Genomic DNA, 23,622 nt, shown 5'->3' on the forward strand with positions numbered 1-23,622 from the left:
GGCAGCTAGACATGTGCCCCCACGGCCATGGAATCGATTCTGACTCATATCCACCCATAGGCCAATCGAAACGGTATTTTGGGGCTTCACCATCTATAAATCTTTATGGGACTAAAAAAACCCTCGTTTTTTTTCTCTCACAGAGCATGTGGTGGATTTGAACAGCTGACCTTGTGGTCAACAGCCCAGTACTAAAACTAGTAAAGGCCACTAGGGTCCCCTGATGCGATGGATGTAGGGGATGCTAAATTTTTTAAAGAAGGGTTGCTTTGTTCACTGGTCAAGAGACGGTACACTTAAAAAATAATACACATTTTGGGGCGGGGGTTCTACTGGTTCCTCTGGTTTTCACCTTGACTTTTTAAAATGTTGTGTTGTTTTACCACAAATTCTCATTGGAAGTGTTTTGTATTCTTCAGAGAGGTGTTCAGGAACTCATTAGCCATGGATGTATTCATGAAAGGACTTTCAAAGGCTAAGGAAGGTGTGGTGGCTGCAGCTGAAAAGACCAAACAGGGTGTGGCGGAGGCAGCTGGGAAGACAAAAGAGAGTGTTCTCTATGTAGGTAGGTACATCCCAACTCTCATTTCAATGCTCATGACTGGCTGACAGGCTGGGATGATGGATACTCTAAATGCTGATGTTTCTTTGCTTCAGTCTTCCTGTATCCTCACTTGCAGAAATGATGGACTGACTCAGATATGTGTGGGCTGGGGAATGTGTGTATTTGAGTTGAAGATAAACTTTTGTTTTTCCTGATCATTCAATTTTCCACTGACATGTAAAACTTTTTGTTCCTTTAAAAAAAGAATGTTTCTTTGCATAGCATAATCCCAATCAGAGTTGTTGCTGTTGACTTAATTCCGCGTTATGGTGACTTACGTGTGTATGTGTCTGCATTAAGTGTACAGTAGCAGTTTTCCAAATTTGAGTCTTAAAATCAATAATATTATTAAGAATCAAAATCATTGATAGGTATTTGATTCATTTTATTAAGATAGTGTTTTCTCTTTTTTGGTGTATTTTAACATAAAAATAAATTTAGATATACCCCAGAGATTTATTTTTAAAAGACCTACTATAATCTTATTAGGACAGATAAGTCTTCGCCGAAGCTATTTATTAGGACTACTTGGTAAACTGACAGTATGGTTGAGGTCTATTACTAATATTTCTAAAACATTGCTTAAATCAATATGTCCAATAATACATGCTAAATAATGCGGAGATTGATGCTTACAAGGTCTACTTATTCCTAAATTCTCACTTTGGAGCATATACATAGTTTTGTTTTATTTTTAGTGTTTCTATAGATTTACCTACCCTGGATTTCATGTCCAAAAAAGACACATTAAAAACACCACCACCACCACCAACCCCCCCCCCCCCACAAAATAGCATGGAGAAAACCACAACAAAAAAGAAAGCAGCAATGGTATTTTCCATACCATTTCAACTTCTTTGTGTAAAGAGCTGTGATAGAGCAAAAACAGACACACACCCTCACATATTCAGCTGCTACCTCTCCCCCCCCCCCCCCATCTCTTCCTTGTTTTCTCTTCCCCGGGAGCAGTAATGTGGAGGACGAGTGTACTGGATGGCATCGTAGCACGGGGGCCACGCCTACATGGGCAGGCAGAAAGAAAGCCATGCTGTTTCTGAAAGGTTGATTAGCAGGATAAACTGTATGCTTGGAATGATTTCCATCAAAACTTACTTCAAATTATTATTTTTCTCTATTCATATGCTTTTATTTCTTAAAGTGGACTTGTACTGACCACAAGTCTTCAATTAAATTATTCTTTTTCCCTCTACCTTAAAATATTTTCAGGAAACCATTGAAATAAAGAATTTCACATGGAGACTTCAACTTAATGAGAATTACAAGATACTGTTGTGCACGTGAAGTGTGAATTATCTGTCTTTAAGTGGAGTTTGCAATACTGTATATCAGTGGCATCTGTGGTTTATTGTATCATCATATTTGTTTTTGCCTTTCTAACAGTCTAATTACACGCTTTTGACTGTTGCTTGACTTCAGTAGAATTATTAATTTAGTAACTGTAAGGAATTTTAGGGTGCTTATAGTCACCTCATTACTTTGTACTTAGCATAGAGACCACCAAATATTAACTTAATAATAATGTGTAAAAACACCCAAATTCACGACTGTTGAGTCAATTCTGACTCAGTGATCCTGTACATTGTCCTTTCCCAGGTTATAAATAGGTTCATTTTATTATCTGGAAAAATTTTACCTATGTGTTTTGGCAAATGTATTTATTTGATTTTTTCAGAGATTAAATTTTATTATTTTCTTGGAGGTGACTACATAAAGTTCTGTATATATATTTCACATAGTGTTTTTAAAAATAATATTCAATGTGTACCAGTGCTTAACAAAGTTATTGTTAGATGCCATAGAGTTGGTCTGACTCATAGCGACCCTGAATAAAACGGAATGAAACACTGCCTGGGCCTGTGCCCTCTTTACAATTGTTCCTATGCGTGAGCTCATTGCTGCAGCCACTGTGTCAGTCCAGCTCCTCGAGGGCCCTCCTCTTTTCTGATGCTCCTCTGCTTTACCAAGCACGAGGTCCTGCAGGGGCTGGTCTCTCCTGACAACGTGTCCAAAGGATGTAAGACGAAGTCTCATGTCCTTGTCTTTGAGGAGCATTTTGGTGCTACTTCCTCCAAGACAGGCCTTTTTGTCCTGTGGGAGTCAGTGGCACTTTCAATATTCTTCTCCAGCCCCACACATCAAATATTTGATACTTCTTTGTAATTCGATGAATTATTTATTAGTTGTGTTTTGAAATCTAAATGAGAATTAAACTCACAAAGAATTTCAGGTTACTAACGGACCACAGGAATGCACAATAGTATAGTGTAAGAGTTTGTACTCTTTTGTGGTTAACCTCTACTACTCAATTCAACAAAAGCAAAATTGTGAAGAGGTGCAAGACTGGATGGTGTACCCTCATAGACCACACACACACACACACACACACACACACACACACACACACACACATACTCTTCAATCAGCTCTGACCATTCCCCTGTGCCCCATCTCTTTCTCTTTCCGCAGGATGAGTAATAAGGTGGGTAATGTGTTGGATGGCACAGATGGCGCTTTACCTGCATTGGCAGGTAGAGAGAAAGCTGTGTTGTTTCCGCCACTTAGATTAGTAGGGGAAAATGTATACGTGGAAAGATGTTCATCAAAACTGACATCCAACAGACTTGTTGGCACCTAACAAAACTACTCTTTCTCAACTAATCGACTCCTACTCGCCTCTGTGTTGTAGAGGGCACCAGGCATAGGCAATGAGTAGGATCCTTCTGTGTTCAACGAGACTCTTTTGACAGAAATAGGTGATGGCTCCGATTTGCTGCCTTCTGACTTATTTATTAGAAAGAACCAGGGCTTCCTATTGGACAAGCAGGAATTCTAGCTCACACTCCGTTATTGATTACCTGTAGATATTGAAAATGTCACTATATAACTCTGAGTATCATTTTTCTCAATTTGTAAATAGGATACTTTTATTTATTTATTTTGTGGAGCCAGCTGAAAATGATACTTTTAAAAATAGAAACTGCTCTACAGAGTTTTTATGAGAATGCCAAAAAAAGTATATCGAAAACAGAGAGCACATTTTGTACATAGGAATCATGACTGCTACTATCGAGGACACTTTTCAACAGAATAATTTCTTTGCCAAAATTTTCTTTTCATCTGTTCTCCTCATTACAAGAACTATTATCAACAATTAATTTGAAAGGTTGGACATGTCTTAAGAAAAGTATTTAATTATACTTCTAGTTGAAGAAGTTTAGTAGACTGTCTTCATAAGTCTCATAAAAAGCCTAGTTTTATTTCTTTATAATCCCATTTTGCACTGCGGGACAGCCTCAAGTGTGAAACACTTCCATAGTAATTACTAATATGTTTGTCTTTTCCACAACTTCTACCTCCTATGTGCTAACTTTCTACATATGATTTCAATCTATACCCTCCAATTTAAACGATAAAATTATGCCAATAAGATGACTGAGAAGTTATAAATTGAGAATAAAATTCAAAATCAGAAAAAATAATTTCTATGTATTATAAAATAAAGGCCAGATAAAGATAATGTTTAAACTTTTCCAACGCTACTTTAAAGATGGCGTGTGAGGTTTCATTCCGGATGCTTTCACACCTCCCAGTCTGAAGGATAATCAAATGTAATATGAGCCCAGACAGGCTTCCACCCTCTAATCTTCACCAATTTTGACATCAACTATTTCTATCATGCCATTCTCTACTTATTTACTGGGTTTGAGAATTTATTGCAAAGGCCACATTAAACTCAGAAAATCATGCAGCTCTTTAGAGAAATTAAAATGTTACAATCCAGGATCAGAAATGCTCAGGGTACAGTTCTTTGTTCAAGACAGCTTCTTCCCAGTAATTTCTCCAGGTAGGCATTTCTCTGGTCCTTGTCCTCTCAGCCACATGGTCCCTTGTCATCTGCCCTACCTAATCAAATTCTGTTACATAATTCTTTTAGAGTTGTTGACAAATGTCCAGCTGCTGTGTCACTCCACCGTGAGCTGCAGCCTGAAGGCGTTTGTCTCCACCTTTGAGTGTCATTGAGAATGGAGGGACCCGACCTCACAAGTTGACCTCCTGTCCAAAGGCATTTAACTTTGATTGTTCTTTGAGCTGGGGAGCCCAAGGCTCTGTCTCTTGCCCTGGCTATAGATTTAGCTGCTGCTGTTCTTTCAGTACCAAAGTTCTTTGTCCCCAGGATCTAGGAGGTCCAGTGCACAGAGGTCTTGAGAGCCAAAGGATGTGTATTATACTTGTCTTTTTTTTGTTGATGGGCGTGAACTTCCTCCACTCTTACTTATGAAATAGCTCCTTTTATACTCATAGGTATTGCAAACTTGACCAAGTGCCCCATTAGGGTTCCGAGTCTTCACACACAAAATTATCCCTGTAATTATCACTCACAAACAAGTTGTGTAGCTCTATTAGCATTTCTTGGGTAAATTCAACATTGGCCATCATAATGAATAACATAGTAAGATTTAAATTTCCTCTTTATATTGTTGTATAATGTGATTTAAAAAATCTTCCTGAACACTACAGTGTGTATACCAAATCAATGCTAGCTATTAAAATCTTACAATAGTGTTTTATGTTCAAAGTTGACTTATTATATTGATTCTAAAAGATGATGCCAAGTTTCCTAATTTTAGAATTATATTTTTAACTAGATAGTCAATTCTAATATAATTATCCCCACCTTCTCTTACCCCAAAAGAGCCCTGGTGGTGTAGTGGTTATGCTTTGGACTACTAACTGTGAGGTAAGCAATTTGAAATCCCGATCTGCTTCTTGGGAGAAAGACAGGTTTTTCTACTCCTGTAAAGAGTTACAGGCTTGAAAACTCACAGGGGGTGGTTCTAGTCTGTCCTATAGTTGCTATGAGTCAACATCGACTCTATGGCAGTGAGTTGTTGAGCTCTCTTATCCATAGGACCCTTGGTGTAGTTGGTTATGAGTTGGGCTGCTAACTGCAAGATCTATAATTCAAACCCACCAGCCACTCTGCAGAAGAAAAACGAGACTTTGCTCTTATAAAGATGTACAGGCTCAGAATCTCAAAGGGGTAGCCCAGCTGTACACTATGAGACACTATGCGTTGGAATCTATTTGGCAGCAGTGAATTTGTTTTTTGCTTGTTTGTTTCTTTGAGTTCTTGTACCCAAAATCTTCAGGAAAGAGAAAATGCACGCAATCTGCATGGTCTCACCTAATGATTTATTAGGAGTTATAAAGACTGTGGCTGAATGAGCCATATAATATAAATTAATGTACCACACTACTCAATGAACATCAATGATAAGGTTTAGATTGAAATTAAACGTTCAATTCACAATATGCTTTATCTTTTTAAAGCTGACTTAGTTTAGAGAAGGACAACATAAGATGCAAAACACTGTGTAGCTGAGTTCCCTCAACTCGCAGGTTTCAGCTGTCTCTACTCTGCACTCCTGTGAGGTCAGCAAAACAAGACAAAACTCACAGCCATTAAGTTGACTCTGACTCAAAGCATACTAAACGAATCAATTTTAGTGTTTGTTATTTTTGTTTACTTGTTTATACAGAAAAGAGTTTAATGTCTTGACAAAGTTTTAAAGTTCATGGAACAATTATAATCTTTACAATTGATTTATTATATTTAATAATAAAGTCTTAAACCAAGGCCCAAACCAAAATCACAGTCATTGGGTCAATGCCAACTCCCAGCGACCCTATAGAATATGGTAGAACAGCCGCGTGATTCTCTAAGGGTCTTAGGGGCTGAGCCTGTTTGTACAGGAGTAGAAAACCCTCTCTTTCTCCTGGGGAGAGGCTGGTGGATTCCTGCTTGGTTTGTCAGCACTATGCTACCAGGGGTCCCTAAGACCACCTGCCACAATTTCAGTTTCCACGGTCAAGTCACAATCGTACACTACGGTGATAAGGAGCATTGCATGTGATGGATAAGTGTAGTTATATCTTAATACAGATAGAGTCAGCAACTCTATAGCTGAACCTCACAAAATGAACTACACAGGAATCAAATTGACTACATGTTTGGAAAGAGATGACGAGGAAACCCCATATCATCAGTATAAACAAAGCCAAAGACTGACTGTAGGACTGACCACCAACTGCTCCTACTCAAGTTCAAGTTGAAACTGAAGAGAAGTAAATAAGTTCTTGATCTTGAATATATCCCTTCTGAATGTGAGTAAACATTGTCTCAAGAACATATATGATATGAAGAACGAAATAGAATGCTAATTACTGAAGACCAGATAAACTGTGGGATGACATGAAGGACCTCATACATGAAGATAGCAAAAGTTCATTGAAAAGGAAAGAAAGACAGTAAAGACTATAATGGGTGGCAGAACATATTCTGAAATTTGCTCTTGACCATGGAATAGCTAAAGAGAAAGGAAGAAATGATGTAAAAGAGCCGAGCTGAAGATTTAAAAGGTTATCTTGAGAAGACAATCTAAAGTATTGTAATGAAACGTGCAAAGACCGGTTAGATTATACAGCAGTTCTCAACCTGTGGGCTGCGACCCCTCTAGGGTAGAAGGACCCTTTCACAGGAGTCGCCTATGACATCCTGAATATCAGATATTTACATTACAATTCAAAACAGTAGCAAATTTCAGTTATGAGGTAACAACGAAAATAATTTTATGGTTGGGGGAGTGTATTAAGGGGTCGCAGCATTAGGAAAGTTGAGAACCACTCTCTTAGAACATCAAAAAGAAGAAAATGCTTGCATTTCTTAAACTGAGAAACACAGAAAACCTTGAAGCCTTGAGTTATACTATGGGATGACTCTATTGGCAGAAAACTAAATGATGACAGAAGAAGGTGGGAGGAATGGCCAGAGTCACCACATCTAAAAGCGTTGGCTGACATTAAATAAGTTCAGGTTTAGTACACGATTTAAAGCTGAGAGTACTGAAGGAAGAAGTCCAAGTTTCAAGTTTCATTGAAGGCCTTGTGATAAACAAGACTCCAGGATTGAGGGGAAACCGGGAAGATGTCTAAATAAAGGATACCAGGCTAGAAGAACTCATTTGCCTCTGCTAAGAAACTTGGAAGACATCTGGCCAACCAACTGTAAGAGACTCACACCTATGCTATAGACACCAGGCAATTAGGAGGTGGATGGAACCAAATTGATGGACTCTAACGACAACAGCAACAACAAAAAGCACAGACAGGTATGGTTATGGGTATTGTTATGCATCTGAATATGAATATGGAATAAATGAATATTTTAATTGGAAAGTCCCTATATTAACATTATATGTGAATAATAATACTTAGGTGAGTATTTACTCTTCTAAGATCTTTATATGTATCACTTCATTTACACTCTGGATTGATTCTGTGATGTATATTTGACTGTTATGTGATGAAATGAAGGCTTACACCTAGCCAATGTCAATCTCAGCCCACATCCTTAACTATAAAACTATGGTTTATTTTGTTTTATTTTAATTTGAGGCCCCTATGAAAAAAATGAGCTTACACTTAGGAGAGGTTGTAAGACAGTGCAGGACCAGGCTGTGTTTCTTTCTGTTGAGCATATGGTGATTTTGGGTCAGAACAGACTCGATAGCACCTAATCACAACAACCAAAGAATAAAAACAGTCACTTTGAGTCTATTTTTATTCATGGCAACCTATGTAGTAGAGTAGAACTTCAATGCACAGGAATGTCAGTGGTTGGGTTTTTCAAACATAAATCAACAAGTAACTATTGTTGAACTCAAACCACCAACTTTTCAGTGGACAGCAGAATGCTGACTATTTGGACTATCCTTGAACTCCATATTTTCCATTGGGAATTTCTTAAATATATTTAAACTATTCTGTTAAATGTAGATGATTACATTGGCAGTCACACAAATTAAGTGTAAATATTATACATATAAATCTTCCTTAATGTTCTTCCTAAAAATATTCACCAATAACTTTAAAAACAATCCTTCATATTTGTTTCCATTATTTTATTATTTAGAGTATTGAAAGGTATTTTTAAGTAAGAAACAATGGAACTGGAAACTCAGGGGTGTTTTTCTTGAAATTCATATCAGGAATGGCATTTAGTTAAACAGTAAACTTTTCTTAAAATGTAAATATATAAACTTTGCATTTACTTTATATTAGGGTCTATGCCTCAATAACCAACATTTCTTAGTTATCTCTCCTATCCAACTAATTCTGTTCTATATTTTAAGAATCAGTTTCTTAGTGGTTAATTAATATGATGGATTAACTTTACTGTTAAGAAAGTTTAGAGCCCCCTATATATGTTATTACTTTTAAATGTGTTTTATTTCTTTCTTGTATATTTAGTGTTATAATTTAACATTTTTAACAGTTTTATTGACATATAATTCAGGTTCCATGCAAGTCAATGGTTTAAATATATTTAAAAGAGTTCTGTAATCATCACCACAATCAATCTTAAAACATTTTCTTCGTTTGTGTACTTATTGTTATTAATTTCCCATTAACCCCTAACTTGCCCTGCTATAATCTTAAGGAAATGTTCATTGAGTCACTGTTTCTATAGATTTACCTATCCTGGATTTTATATAAAGAAAATGATACAAAAATACTCACTCAACAATGACAAAATAGATTTCAGAAAATCTTCAATTCAAGTGAAAGCTGAAAATAATTGAAACCAGAACAATTTAAAAATGGTTTAAAGAGGAACACCTAGCCACATCTGCAATGGCCTGAGGGAATCACGGAGGCTTAATCAATTTTGGCACTCTGCAAATGGATTGGGGGCTCGCCTTTTGCAAACCGATTCCCATCATTAAACCCTAATGCAATTCTTTCCTCAAATCTTGGAGTTGACTATAATCCTTGAATCGCACAGACTGGTGTGCTTCTTCCACGTAAACATAGCTGACACCTCACTAGGCTGACTTCTTGTTTAAAGACAAGCCTTGAGGACCGCAGACACTTTCTGGTAGTTAAAAACCATCTGATTTTTTCACCAAACTGTGCCGTGGCACTCATATTATAAGAGTGTTTAAAGCAGTGCATTTTTAAACAGAACTAGAAGATTGAATAATAATTTCATTGTCAAATTCCCTCTTTCCCTATATGATTCTATCTTAATTAAATTTATTTGAGCTAGACAGTAGTTTTCAAATGAAACTCATTTTCTCCAAAAAATACATTTAAAAAATAACCTGAAATACACTGAGAGAATGAACATTAGAAGGGTTATGAATTAAAATGTTTAACAAACATAATTAATAATATATTAATAAATTATTATTTTTTAAGTTTCGTAATATTCAAGATTTAAGAAAATTCCTATATTGTCTCTTCTTGGGAGGTAGCACTGAAATACATTAATAATAAAATAGCTCCTTATTTTGAAACATATGTACAGTTCCCTGGAAGGAGTAGGGGCTAAAGATGGAACAAGTGTCACTTTTAAAGTGTCCATAGCCTGCGTCCCTTGAGATACATTAGTAAATTTAAATTTTCATTTATAAAAGCCGTATAATACACCTATGTCAAATTGCTGTTATGAAGACTGGATGTGATCAAATGGTTTCTAAACAATGTCAATCCTCTTCCCTCCGTCTCTAATTTTTAAAGACCTTGTGTTAAGTAATTCTTCTGTTACACTTCAGTAACCCTCCTACAGTACTGAATGCTAAATCTTCCTCCCAACCTCCCACTGTCAGTGTTACCACACTTTCTTTATTTTTTGCCCCTTTGTACTTTGATATGAACAATGAGAAACAAGGGAAGGGAAAGAACCATCATTGATTGCTACACACTAAATTGGAGAGAACCTTGTCTTTGCTTTCTTCTTTTTCTTTTTTGCAACAGTAATGATTGTGAATTACCTTGCTTTAAGTTTTGAGGTTCCCTGAGAATATAATCGTCTATGGACTTCTGGAAATTTGCATTTTTAGATTAATTGTATTTAAAGCAAGTTGATCAATATAAAGCTACTTTGTTACTTTTATTTTGAATCAAACTTTCTTTGTTTTTTATAGGCTCCAAAACGAAGGAAGGAGTAGTTCATGGTGTGACAACAGGTAGGTTTCATAGGGCTGATATACAGCAGTAACATTCAATAATATTTAATCACGAGTAGAGTCCAGTATTAATTATTCAAAATTGTAATTGTAAATAATTACTATGCCTGTAGTAGCATTCAAAAGGTACGTCAACTTTGCTTTCCCCTAATTCTTTTTCAAGTATTTTAAATATGTAAAAATCATTATAAATATATAGAATGCACACCATTTTTAACTTCCAAGAATAATTACTTTGAGAAGATCAATTCTGTCTAACATACAACTGTTAGTATTTGAATGTCAATTAAATGTCTTGGAAAATTGGCAACACATATAACATATAAGGATTTACATTTTCTAAAATATTAAAGTGATCAGTAGAATATTTTGAAACCGGAGCAATATTGATTATAGTACTTTTGATAATTCAGAAGACATTTCAGGAAACACTTTTGGGAATTTTGAGACATAATCTATTGCATTTATCTTTCTGTGGCCTGATTTCCCCAATAATTTGAGCAGGCTGAGTCAAGACGAAATGACTCGGTGGCTACAGCATGTGTTCAAGTGAAGGGGTGATTGTGAGTGTGCTGCAGGACTGGGCAGAATTGTGTTCCATTGCACACAGGGTAGCAAAGAGACACACGAACTCAGTGGTACCTAACAACCACCATATAGGAAGATTTACACTAAAGGAATAACAAATATTTTGAAAATGATGGTGGTGGTTATGAACAGGAAGGGGAGAATGAAAAAGACAGAACTGAAAATTCAAAAGAGAGCCAAAGGGTAGTAACCTTCATAGTTTATTGACTTGCTCTGATTGAGGTTTTTTTTCTTTTATTATTAGGGGCTCATACAATTCTTATCACAATCTATACATACATCAATTGTGTAAAGCACATTTCTGCATTTATTGCCCTCATCATTCTCAAAATATTTGCTCTCCATCTAAGCCCTTGGCATCAGCTCCTCATTTTCCCCCTTCCTCCCTGATCCCCCTCCTTCATGAACCATTGATAATTTATAAATTATTATTTTGTCATATCTTGCCGTGTCCAATGTCTCCCTTCACCCACCTCTCTGTTGTGTGCCCCCCAGGGAGGAGGTTATATGTAGGTCCTTGTAATCCTTTCCCCCTTTCCAACTCACCCTCCCTCTACCCTCCCAGTATCACCCCTCACACCACTGGTCCTGAAGGGATCATCCCCCCTGGATTCCCTGTTTCCAGTTCCTATCTGTAACAGTGTACATACTCTAGTCTAGCCATATTAGTAAGATGGAATTGGGATCATGATAGTGGGGGAGGGGGAAGCATTTAGGAACTACAGTGAAGTTGTGTGTTTCATCTTTGTTACATTGCACCCTGACTGGCTTTTCTCCTCCCCAATACTCTTCTGTAAGAGGATGTCCAGTGCCCTACAAATGGGTTTTGGGTCTCCACTCCACATTCCCCATTCACAATGATATGATACTTTGTTCTGATGATGCCTGATAACAGATCCCTTCGACACCTCGTGATTGCACAGGCTGGTGTGCTTCTTTCATGTGGGCTTTGTTGCTTCTCAGCTAGTTGGCTGCTTGTTTACCTTCAAGCCTTTAAGACCCCAGACGCTATATCTTTTGATAGGCGGGCACCATCAGCTTTCTTTGCCACATTTGTTTATGCACCCATTTGTCTTCAGTGATCGTATGATGGAGGTGATCACACAATTATATGATTTTTTGTTCTTTGATGCCTGATAACTGATCCCTTGGGCACCTCGTGATCATGCAGGCTGGTGTGTTCTTCCATGTGGGCTTTGTTGCTTCTGAGCTAGATGGCCACTTGTTTATCTTCAAGCCTTTAAGACCCCAGATGCTATATCTTTTGATTGTCAGCCACCATCAGCTTTCTTCACTACATTTGCTTATTCACCCACTTTGTCTTCAGCTATTGTGCCAGGAAATGAGCATCATAGAATGCCAAATTTAGTAGAAGACAGTATTCTTGCATTGAGGGAATACTTGAGTGGAGGCCCAATGTACTTCTACTACTTTAATAATAAACCTATAAATATATGCACATAGGCCTATTTCCCCATCTTCATATATAAATATATTTACATATGTGCATGACTTCATTTAGACCTCTATAAATGCCCTTTGCCTCCTAGCTCTTTCCTTTATTTCCTTTGATTTTCCTGTGTCTCACTACCATGCTCAGTCTTCATTTTGGTTTCAGTAATTCCTCTTGGTTATATTACCCTTCATCACCTCCTACCAGGCCTCCTACACCCTCTTAACCATCGATTTTGATCACTTGTTCCTTAGTCCCTGGGTTTGTTAACACCACTACGCTTTCCCCCACCTTCCCCTCTTCCATGTCCCCCCGGAACTGTCGGTCCCTTTGTTTTCTCCTCCAGATTGTTCATCCAGCCTATTTTATTTAGACAGACCAGCAGAGAAAATAACATGCATGAAAATAATACAGAGCAAAATCAAGCAACAATGCACAACAAAACAACAAACCAATGCCAAAAAACCAAACACAACAAAAAAAGAAAAGCTTGTAGTTAGTTCAAGGATCGTTTGTTGGCCTTTAGGAGTGTTTTCCAGTCCAGTCTTTTGGGGCACCAAGGCCTGGCCCCAAAGTCCACCTTCGGCATTCCCTGGGGACTTCACCGCTTTGTTCCCTTGCTGTTCTGTTGCACCCCCTGAGTGTTTTGTCTTGGTGTGGTGGGATCACATCTGGCACAATTTCCACACTGTGACTCCGGTCTTGTGCCCTGTAGGGCTATGGGTCATTGAGGGAAGTTGTGTCTCATAGTGGGGCTGGCCATGTAGTCCTCTCTGTGGACTCACTGCTGTAATCGAGAACATCATCCTCAAAGCCTGGTGGGGCAGGATGTGCTCCATTCTCTGCTCCTCCCCCTTGATCTGCTCCCGTGCGATCCCATCAGATATGTCCCTCTCCTGGAACTGCAGATTCAGTGCCGTCCTTTGAAATAAATTCTTCTGGGGTGAGGGGGATGTGTCCATGTAGTAGTTGGATTGGGACCGGCCCCTCAGACCTCTCCACTGGTTCCCCACTCCACGCCAGCATGTTGCATTCACATCTTGGAGCACTGGGTTGAAGTCTGGTCCCTCTTTCTCTGTGGAGTTATAAACAATACCCTCCCCTTGGGTGGGTTAGTGCCCTGTGGCCCCGCTCCCCCTTTCTTTATTATTATTATTATCATCAGTATCATTATTATTTTCCTTTCCCCACCCTCCTTTTTAGTTGGCCACCACATGTATCCCTGGATTTGGTGTGGTCCCTGCCATACTACCTGGTCCTCATCCCAAAAATGTTTGTATACAGTAGCTTTTTCCTTTTGCATTTTTTTAAAGCTTACCTCAGCAGACTCATGTACTAGTCCTTTTGTACATGACTTACTTCAACTAGCATGATTTCCTCCAGCTCTTCCCATGCAGCGATGTGCTTCATATGTTTATCACTGGTGTTTAGCGATGCATAATACTTCATGTATGTATGTACCACAGCTTTTTAATCCACTTGTCAGTTGATGCAAATTTGGGTTGTTTCCAACGCCTTGCTATTGTGAACTGTGCCATGATGAACGTTGGAGCACAGATGTCTGGCCTTGGTTTGTTTCTTGCCTCTTCTATGTATATTCTAATTGAGTTTTTTATTGTTTATATTCCAAACTTTCTGACCAGTGGGATGAATAAGGATAGAAATCAAAATATAATTCACTTGATCAAAAAGCAGTATACATAATAATGTCTGAGGGATATAGCCATGTACCTAACAGTCAATTATGAAATCAAATGGAAATTGTTGTTTTGACTAGATACTCTGTTGATGAAAGACATTGGTTCATGTTTCTTCTTAAGTCTTACTAGATATGTGATCTCCTGTGTTTAAAATAATTCATATAAAAGGAGTGAATTAATGTACTCAAGCATCTTGACTATTGAAGGCAAGCTGTATTATAAGAGTTTAAGTCAAAAGTACAGCTATGGTTCTAGTTCATACATGCACATATTTATCCCAAACAACGCATGTTTTAACATGTCCTTATGATCAGAAGATGGCTGCAGACACATGCTCTGTCATACATTCAACTTAGCCTGATTAGTATGTCATCAAAAAAAGGTTCAGTAAGGTCCAATCAAAGCACTGGTTTCCTAGAGCATCTGCTAAGCTACTTAAATGCAAGGTACAGAAATTCAACAATCCAAAGATTATGGTGATTTTTTTAACTCTAAAGGTAGAATCTTGATATATTTTCTAAAAGGCCAAAAATGATCATGAAGGCCTATTAGGAAGATTTTTTAAAATGGAATATTGCATCGATGAAAAAAAGGCTGACAAATTTTCACCAAGGATTTTTTTCCTCCTGTTTAAGACAATGCTTACTCATTCTGTGAGGGTACCAAGGGCTTGTCCTTTGAGGGTTATGTTGAGAAATATTACCCCGACTACTTCCATCTTAATCTTGCCCCTTTAAATGTCTTTCTGTTCTTAAAATCCAAAGAGCATTTAAAGAGAACAGAATTTGTGTTCCACGAGGATGCCCAAACTGCCATTTTGGTGTGGTGTCCACTAGAGAACTCGATATTCTCCAGAGACAGAACGTGAGAGTGACGCTGTCTTCAGAAGTGTGTAGACTCAGGTGGAGCAGCTGTTGAGAAACAATGGAGGCATATTTGGATATTTTTGCTTAATAAAAGACCTGTGATTTTGTAGCAATACTATTTGAATTACCCTCACATGGTGCTATCGTACAATAATACCTTTCCCTTAGTCACTCCAAAATCCAAATCAAACTCATGGGCATAGAGTCCTTGTTGACTCATAGAGACCCCCTGTCATTTTCCCACAGTGTTACTGTTTACAAGAGTAGAAATCTCAGTCTTTCTCCCTTGAAGCTGCTGGTGGATTTGAATTGCCAACCATGAGAATTGCAGCCCGGCTCGTAACCACTGCACTACCAGGGATCCTTGAAATGACTAGAGTCATGAATTTGTGTTCTTGGATAGGTTATAACAACACTTATTATTACTCTCTAGCGACTTCAACCAACCAATAAAAAAAATAACCACTTCCATCTACTCAATTTATGATTCAGTGAAGAGACTCATATTTGTGTCTATTCTAAAGAATGCAAAAATTATGTACTAGTATCATGAATAGAAAATGCAAGTAAACTTTTGCAGAAGCTAATTTTACAATCCATGCAGCAGTACATTGACAGGGAACTGCCCGAAATTCAGGTCTGACTCAGTAGAGTACCTAGAAGAATAGCATAGCTGGCATTAGATGGAACTTGACTGAAAGCAGAGAATACCAGAAACACATTTAGCCATGTTTTATTGACTATGCAAAGGCATTCAACTGTGAGGACCATAACGCCATTTGGATCACATTGTAACGAATGGGAGTTCCAGCATACTGAGCAGTGCTTCTGTGGAGCCTGTCCATAAGCTGAGAGACTGTTATTTGGAACGAACAACAGAATCCTGTGGGGTTTCCAATTAAGAAGGCTGTGTGTCATGGTTGTTTATGGTTCACCACATTTATTGAATATTATGCTGAGCAAATGATCTGAGAAGCTGGACTACACTATAGGGCTCAAAAATTCAAAGAAATTGAATTAAAATATACTGGGATTCTTTGATTAACTTCTTGAAGCTTCTTATATTAAGAAGAAAGTGGCACCAAGATTGAGGAAGACTCAGCAAGTGGTAATATGAAGATGACAAACTTTCTTACTCAAAGCAAAGATGATTTGAAACACTTACTGCTAAATATCAATGGCTGAAACATTAAATATGGAATGTACCTTAAATAAATGAATAAATCCTGACAACTAGACCAATAAGCAACATCATGACAAATAGAGCAAAGGCTGAAGCTGTCAAGGATTTTATTTCCTTGCTTCCACAATCAACGCTCTGGCAGCAGCAGAGGAGGAACCCAACAGCATCTTGCGTTGGAAGCATTTGTATACTAGACCTCTGCAAAGTGATCGAAGAGCAAGGCTGTTCCCTTGAGGAATGAGCCAACCTGTAGTATTCTCAATGGTCTCAAATGCACTTTAAAGCTGGGTAATGGATAGAAAGATTGAAAAAGACAAATAATGCCTTTCAAATCTTAACAAGGTCAGAATGTAAACATGAAGCAGAAGACGTGCACGTTTATATGTGTATTAGAGAGAAATGAAGACTGAAATTGGTACAATAAGTCAAAATTTTACAGTGCATTTGGAAGGAAGTACCCATGAGCTTAGGTTTCCCAAGGGCTCCTGGGAAAACTTTACATGCTGTGTCTTCCATTTAGAGCAGTGGCTCTCACCCTTCCTCATGCCACGGCCCTTTCATACAATTACTCATGTTGTGGTAACCCCCCAATCATAAAATTATTTGCGTTGCTACTTCATAACTGTAATTTTGCTACTGTTTTGAATTGGGTGACCCCTGTGAAAGGGTTGTTTGAGCCCCAAAGGGTTAGCCACCCACAGGTTGAGAATGGCTGTTTTAGAGATTTATTCTAAAAATTAGTCTATTAGAGACTCTGAGATATCCTACAGTAAGAAATGTACATAATTTAGTTTACACCATAGTGTGAATGTTTTTAATCATTGAAATCTTTCAACAGAAGCTCAAGTTGAATGAATTTGGAGTTGAATACATTTTGTGTTTCCCAGAATGCTATAGAAAATGATGCTAAGCAGCAATACCATGGTGATTTTGAGGTAGACATTTTTTATAGCTATTTAGGAAGTAACGTTCCTGGAAGTAGTAAGATAGCAGAAAATCTGCTATAATCTGCTGTGAGAAATACATTGAGAGAAATCTGTTTTAGTGAGCACCACCCTCCTCCCGTATCAAATAAAATAATTATTTTATTTGTTGAATAGTTTTGTTTATATACCACTCCAAAATCTAAAATGAGGATAAATAACTTTGAGCGCATACCCTCAATGGCAAACTTGATGGAGAATTGTTTACTTTCTATACTTGGCATAAACCTTTTATTGTGGGAACGTAAAACTCATTGAGTTGTCATTCAATTTATCCTGACTCGTTGATTCCTGGTGAGTCAATGGAAATGTGCTTCCCAGGATTTTAAATGATCTGATTATTAAGCCTTCCTTCCAAGGTCTCTCTGGGGGGAATTGAACTTCTAACCTGAATTCATGGTTGGTATCACTCAGGGATGGGTATATTAGTGCGGAAATTGTTGTAAGTGAGAAGTGTATCGTACGTAGCATTCTCTGATATTAAAAGAAGGAATATCTCCATAGTTTATATTGCTAGTGGTTTGCAGAATTTAGACTTAACTATACGTTGTTTAGTAGCTTCCTGCCTCCATCCAATATCCAAGGAAAATAAATTCCACCAGTTAGATAATCATTAAGTAAAATCCAGGAAACTCCTTCTTAACTCCTGGAATCCTGGTCTGAAATGTGACCCCACAATATGTGTCAACTTGGGTGGACCATAATTCTCTGTGATATGCCAGTTATGTAATAATGCCAGTTGACAGCTCTTCAATTGCACAGTCGCCTCCTATGATGTGATCTGATGTGATTTGTCAATCAGTAGTAAGAGGGTTAGGGTGGGGTGCAACGTCTGTATTCACTTCACACGCCTGATCTGAGTTCCCTTGGGATGTGACCTGCATCATCTTTTGTCTTACAAGAGGTGAAAGTGGAGAGAAGATAACAGAGATGGACAGGACGGACCCACAAGCCACAAGAAGGAAAAGCATCACATTGGGGCCCAGGGCCCTTTGGTGGGGAACCTCCTAGATCCAGGGACTAATCATGGCAAAATATATGGATATCGTCGATGTATTCGAGGTCACAGATATTGCAAAGAGACAGGGAATTTACAATCAAGAGAGAGAAAGTGTTCCCTTAGAGATGGTGTTCTGAACTCAGACTTTCAATCTCCTAAATTCTGAGAGAATAAATGGCTGTTTCTAAAGCCATCCACATTTGGTATTTCTGTTATAGCAACACTAAATAATTAAGGCAGAATTTGGTACTGGGAGAGTGGACTACTGCTCCAAGTCCTTCTAGGTTTAAGAGGCTGTACATATTTATGTGAACAGAAAGCCTCATTTTTCTCCCTCTTAGTAGCTACCATAAATATTTGAGTATAAGCCGACCCGGATATCAGCCAAGGCACCTAATTTTACCACAAAAACTGCATTAAAAATGTGCTGAAAAACTCATACATGAGTATATACGGTAGTTATTTTCATATAAGCCAGATCCACTGATGATTTGCTCAGCATGCATACTGAACCAGTATGGTGAGAGGATACAATCCTGTTGCATGCTTTCCTGGTTTTAAACCAGGCAGTATACCCTTTTTTGCCCAGCAAATAATCAAACAGGCTGGTTTATATGAAGAAGAATGCACCATCTGGATTGGAGGAAGGCTTATTAATTAGCAGGGATGGGCAGATGACAAAATCTTGCTTGCTGAAGGTGAGGAGGACTTGAGGCACTTGCTGATGAAGGTCAAGGATGCAGTCTTCAGTGTGGATTACAACTCAATGTAAGGAAGACCAAAATCCTCACAACTGGGCCAATAGGGAACATCTTGACAGACGGAGAAAAGGTTGAAATTGTTCAAGATTTTGTTTTGCTCAGACCCACAATCAATGCTCACACAAGCAGCTGTCTTGTATCTAAATTATATGCCTCAGGTTCCTTGGAGTTGAGCCATGAACTACCATACCACCTCTGAACGTCTCTACTGGTTTCCATCTGTCATCACCAGTCTGTTGCTTTTTCTGAACAGTTTTATTGCACTTCATTTACATATTATACAATTTAATAGTTCAATCACAAGAGGAGTTGTGTAATCTTTACCACAGTCAATTTTAGAGCATATTATTCTTCCTTGTACTCATTGTTATTCATGTAATCTTTTTTCAATTTGGGAATAGAACCAAAAATTCTTCAATTCAACAACTGATCATACTTTTCATGTTGTGCAACCATTATTGAAATCCCTCTCCAAATTGTCCCACCACCAGTAAGTCAACTCAGTGCTGCCTATGCAGAAGCTCTTCCTCATTCACTCATGGAAACCAGGGGTCAAGTATGGCTTCCTTTTTTTTTTAAGTAGTTCTTTTGGATATAATATTCACTTATCAAATACTTCCATAGTTGAATCACTTTTAAAAAGATTTGTATATCCATCATCAGGCCAAACTTGGGTTTATCAACCACAGCACCTACTTAAGTCAGGGCATATTTTCAGCCTAACATCTGACTTTGTACTTTCCCTGGGCTTGAACTTGACCACCTCAATAGCTGTGTGAGGCTTTTTACTTATTATCTCTATCTATCTATCTATATCTATCTATCTAGCTAGCTATCTCTGGGTTTACTTATCTAGAGAACCCAGTGTCATTTAGGAATGCTAGGGGAATAGAGCTGGGACAATTGAACAAAGTTGACTTGACACGACTGCTTGCCAAAGGGCAAAACAATGAGGCCTGCTAGAAGGAGATGCTGTTGCCACTCAGTTGGACTAGGAGTGTGAGGATATCTGAACCTGAGGAGCAGAGTTGGAAGGTGGATCTTGATTCCAGGGGGAGGTACCTCCACCTAGAATTCAGAGAGCATGAAGCACACTAGAATCTGGTAGGTAAGGCCATTTCCTTGAAGGTATCAGGGAAGAGAGAATGATTTTCAAGCCTGGAGACTAATGTAAATTGTTCTGTTGGAATTTTTACTTGCTTGGTGACCTTTATCCCCTCTTCCCCTCTATATTCTCCCATTTGTAATGGAAATATCTAACTTGTACCTACTACCTATCCTACAGTTGCATTTTGTAAGCAAATAACTTATATTCTTGATTCAGAGTTGAAGTGAAGTTTTGCCGCAGGCTGGAATTTGGACTTGGAGTTGATTTGGAGGATGATGTGATGGGGTGAAAAGGTCTTATACATGGTAAAGACATACATTTTCTGGGATCTAAAAAATGCGATGTCATGAATAAAATTGTGACCCTACAACATGTCCTACTGCTAGTTGGCAGTTATGTGATTGATGGGATTAAACAATCAGATGTCAAGGGCTTAGAGTAGGATGTAACATCCTTACATCCCTATACTGAAAGATGCAAGGCGGGGCTTCCCTGGGTTGTGGTCTATGTAAGACCACAGCTGTAACTTAAGAGCCAAAAGGGGAGCGAAGAGACCAAAGAAGGAGGAGCATCTACCTCCGCAAAAGATGAACGGTAATTGAAGCACAGCCTTTACTACGCTGTGAAAAAGGAAAAAATGCCACCCAGTGAGGAAACAGCCGAGAGGAGCTCTGTGCTTTAAAAAGTCCTTTTCCACGTTAAGGGAGGGGGTGGGACTAAATAAAAGAGACAGACATGGAAGTGGAAGGGAGGCCATTACACTGGGCAAGGAAAACCAAACAGAGCTCAGTATTCTCCTCCAGTGAAGGAGAGGTGGACAATGGTTACAGAGGACGGCAGGGAACCAGCAAACAAATACTGAAGCCCTGCCCATCCTGAGCAGGCTAAGCCATGGAATGTGCCGATCACATGGAGTTTACTCTTGAGATTTTTGGTAAAGGTAGTGAGGAGCGTTCCATCTTGATTCTGGGAAAATGGAGGAGAAAACTAGAGGCTCGAAGAGACCATTTCGGAGCACACCTGCACCTCGCTGGGTTTCCGAAAGCTGCGACCTTGCAGAAGTTGGTGATCAGTCCTTTCCTTCCATGAACTTCGGTGAGGCCTCAGTGCTTACTCATTCGCACCAGCAGGGGCTCCTTCGAGGTAGGGGAAGCCTGTGTACAGCGCAGGCAAGCATGAGGAAGCGCTCATCTTGTGCGGGTCAGCCACACTGATTCTGACTCATGGTAACCCACGAATGCAGACTCCAACTTCTCCATAGGCTTTTCAAGCCTGCGACATTTTAGATACAAGTCAGATGTGCTGCTGGGTGGTTTCAAACTTTCAACCTTGCGGTCGAGTACCTAATTCTTTGTGCTATCCAGGAGCCTGGCATTATTGTGGTCGATGTTATTGTCATCTACCCTCAAGTCAGTTCTGACTCCCAATGGCTCTGTACAACAGATGGAAACACAATCCCATCGTGCACCGTCCTCACAACTGTTATGTGTGAGCCTACTGTCGCAGCCACTATGCCAATCCATCTGCTTGAGGGTCTGCTATTTTCCGCTGACTCTCTGACAAGCATGTGTCCTTTTGTAGGGATTGGGTTCTCTTGATAACAGGTCCAAAGTATGTGGGATGAAGTCTCACCATCTTTGAAGTATTCTGGCTGTACTTCTTCCAAGATAGATGTTTGTTCTTCTGACTGTTTACAGTTCATGGTGGTTTTAATCATCTTCCCCAACACCATAACTCAAATGCATCAATTCTTCTCCAGTCTTCCTTATTCATTGTCCAATATTTTATTAAGTAAATATAAAAATAATAAAAAATACAGAAGATTGTTAATTTAGCTCTGTGTTAGTCCAGGTAGACAAGAGAAACTCTTATGTGTATGAGAAAGAGGTTTCTATACAAGAGCAATTGAATATTGAGAAAACATCCCAGTTCAGTCCAGATAAAGTTCATAAGTCCAATATTAGCCCATATGTCTGATACCAAACTGTAAAGTCCTCTTCAAACTCAATGATGCTGAATGCAGGAAGATCACAGGCCAGTGGGTTAGAAATCTTGTGGATTCAGTGGCAGTTTAAGCATCTCAGCGCTGGTGGGAGTCTCCACGTGGCTCCTCCATTTCGCAGGGCACAGGGTCTGTTAGTGTAGTGCCGTGTGTCTTGTCAGTAGAGCTTCTCTCAGGGAGTGAGCAGAGAGAGAATGTGTTTCCTGCCTCCCAGGAGGAAATACAGGGAATGTCAGAATCCTCAGGAGAAGTCCATGCCCACACAGAGACCTCGTTGGGTATGACCTGAATGACAGTGTAGACTCTACCCCTACACTCGCAATCCACTAAAGTCCTAAATTAATACCAGATTATGTAACTACCACAAGCTCTGTTAGAATATTTCAATTTTCTCTTAATGTAGAAGAGTGAAATAAGATTTTTTTTATGTCTTTGAATATAACACAGGATTCTTGGTGTTATGAGCAAAATGTAGTTAGCATTAACAGGATTTTCCTAAATATAAGGAAACTAATTTAAGCTTTGAAAGTCATATTAAAATAAATGATTATATCAGAAATTTTTGTAGACAAATAATCTGGTGTTTGGGATCAAGGTTACATTGAACAGAGTCCCTGCTCAATGTAGCAGAGAGTGATTCAAACAAGAAAAGCATGGAGATCAGGTCAGGTGCTTCCTCAGACACTGCATATCTTCAGATGTAACATATTCATGAAACACATACACAGTGAGCAGGGAACACCTTTAACACCAAGAAGCAGAACAGCCTAAGGCAGGCCTATGACAATTCTATTCTGGCCTGAGAAAGAGTGGCTGTGGTATCTGAGTGATGGCCCTAGCATTACTAGATTGACTTCAAAGAGGATGAAGACTCTTGATTCTTCCAGACTACCTTGTTTCCAAGACCAGAATTGTCTATTCCTAATCCAAATGCTTCATCCACACTGTTGAATCATTCAGCTCGCTAATTGGCAGCATGCAATTTGTCCACTAATCTGATAGGTAATCTGCAGTAGCTGACTGGTGGTGGGACTCATGGGTTTTCTAGAATCGATTTGTCTAGGAAGGACTTACAGAATCATAAGGTCAAAAAAAGTGTGCTCACATGCTTAGGCGAAGACCTTGAATACAATAGCAGTGAAAACCATAAGCAGTTCTCAAAACCCGAAAAAGACGAAGACGAAGAAGCAGAAGCAGAAGAAAGCGAGCCATACCTAGATGACATTAAAAGATAGAAGACTGAAGATTTTGTGGTCAAAGATTATGAGTCCAAGAAACTTACATGCAGAGGCATGGCTTTCTGTCTGTGTTAGTCTTCAACG

At 38.7% G+C, this 23,622-nt stretch overlaps 1 protein-coding gene across 1 annotated transcript in view; it reads left to right on the top strand.

Moving 5' to 3' along the window:
• Positions 1–434: 434 nt before the first annotated feature.
• Positions 435–23,622, top strand: part of SNCA (synuclein alpha) — a 117,231-nt gene continuing 94,043 nt past the window's right edge. Inside the window, exons 1-2 of the mRNA XM_075544885.1 lie at positions 435–565; positions 10,615–10,656. Coding sequence (XP_075401000.1) covers positions 445–565; positions 10,615–10,656 — 163 coding nt within the window. The 5' untranslated portion in view covers positions 435–444. The remainder of the gene's footprint in view (positions 566–10,614; positions 10,657–23,622) is intronic.

Source organism: Tenrec ecaudatus, chromosome 3 (assembly GCF_050624435.1).
Source record: "Tenrec ecaudatus isolate mTenEca1 chromosome 3, mTenEca1.hap1, whole genome shotgun sequence".
Taxonomy (NCBI): Eukaryota; Metazoa; Chordata; class Mammalia; order Afrosoricida; family Tenrecidae; genus Tenrec; species Tenrec ecaudatus.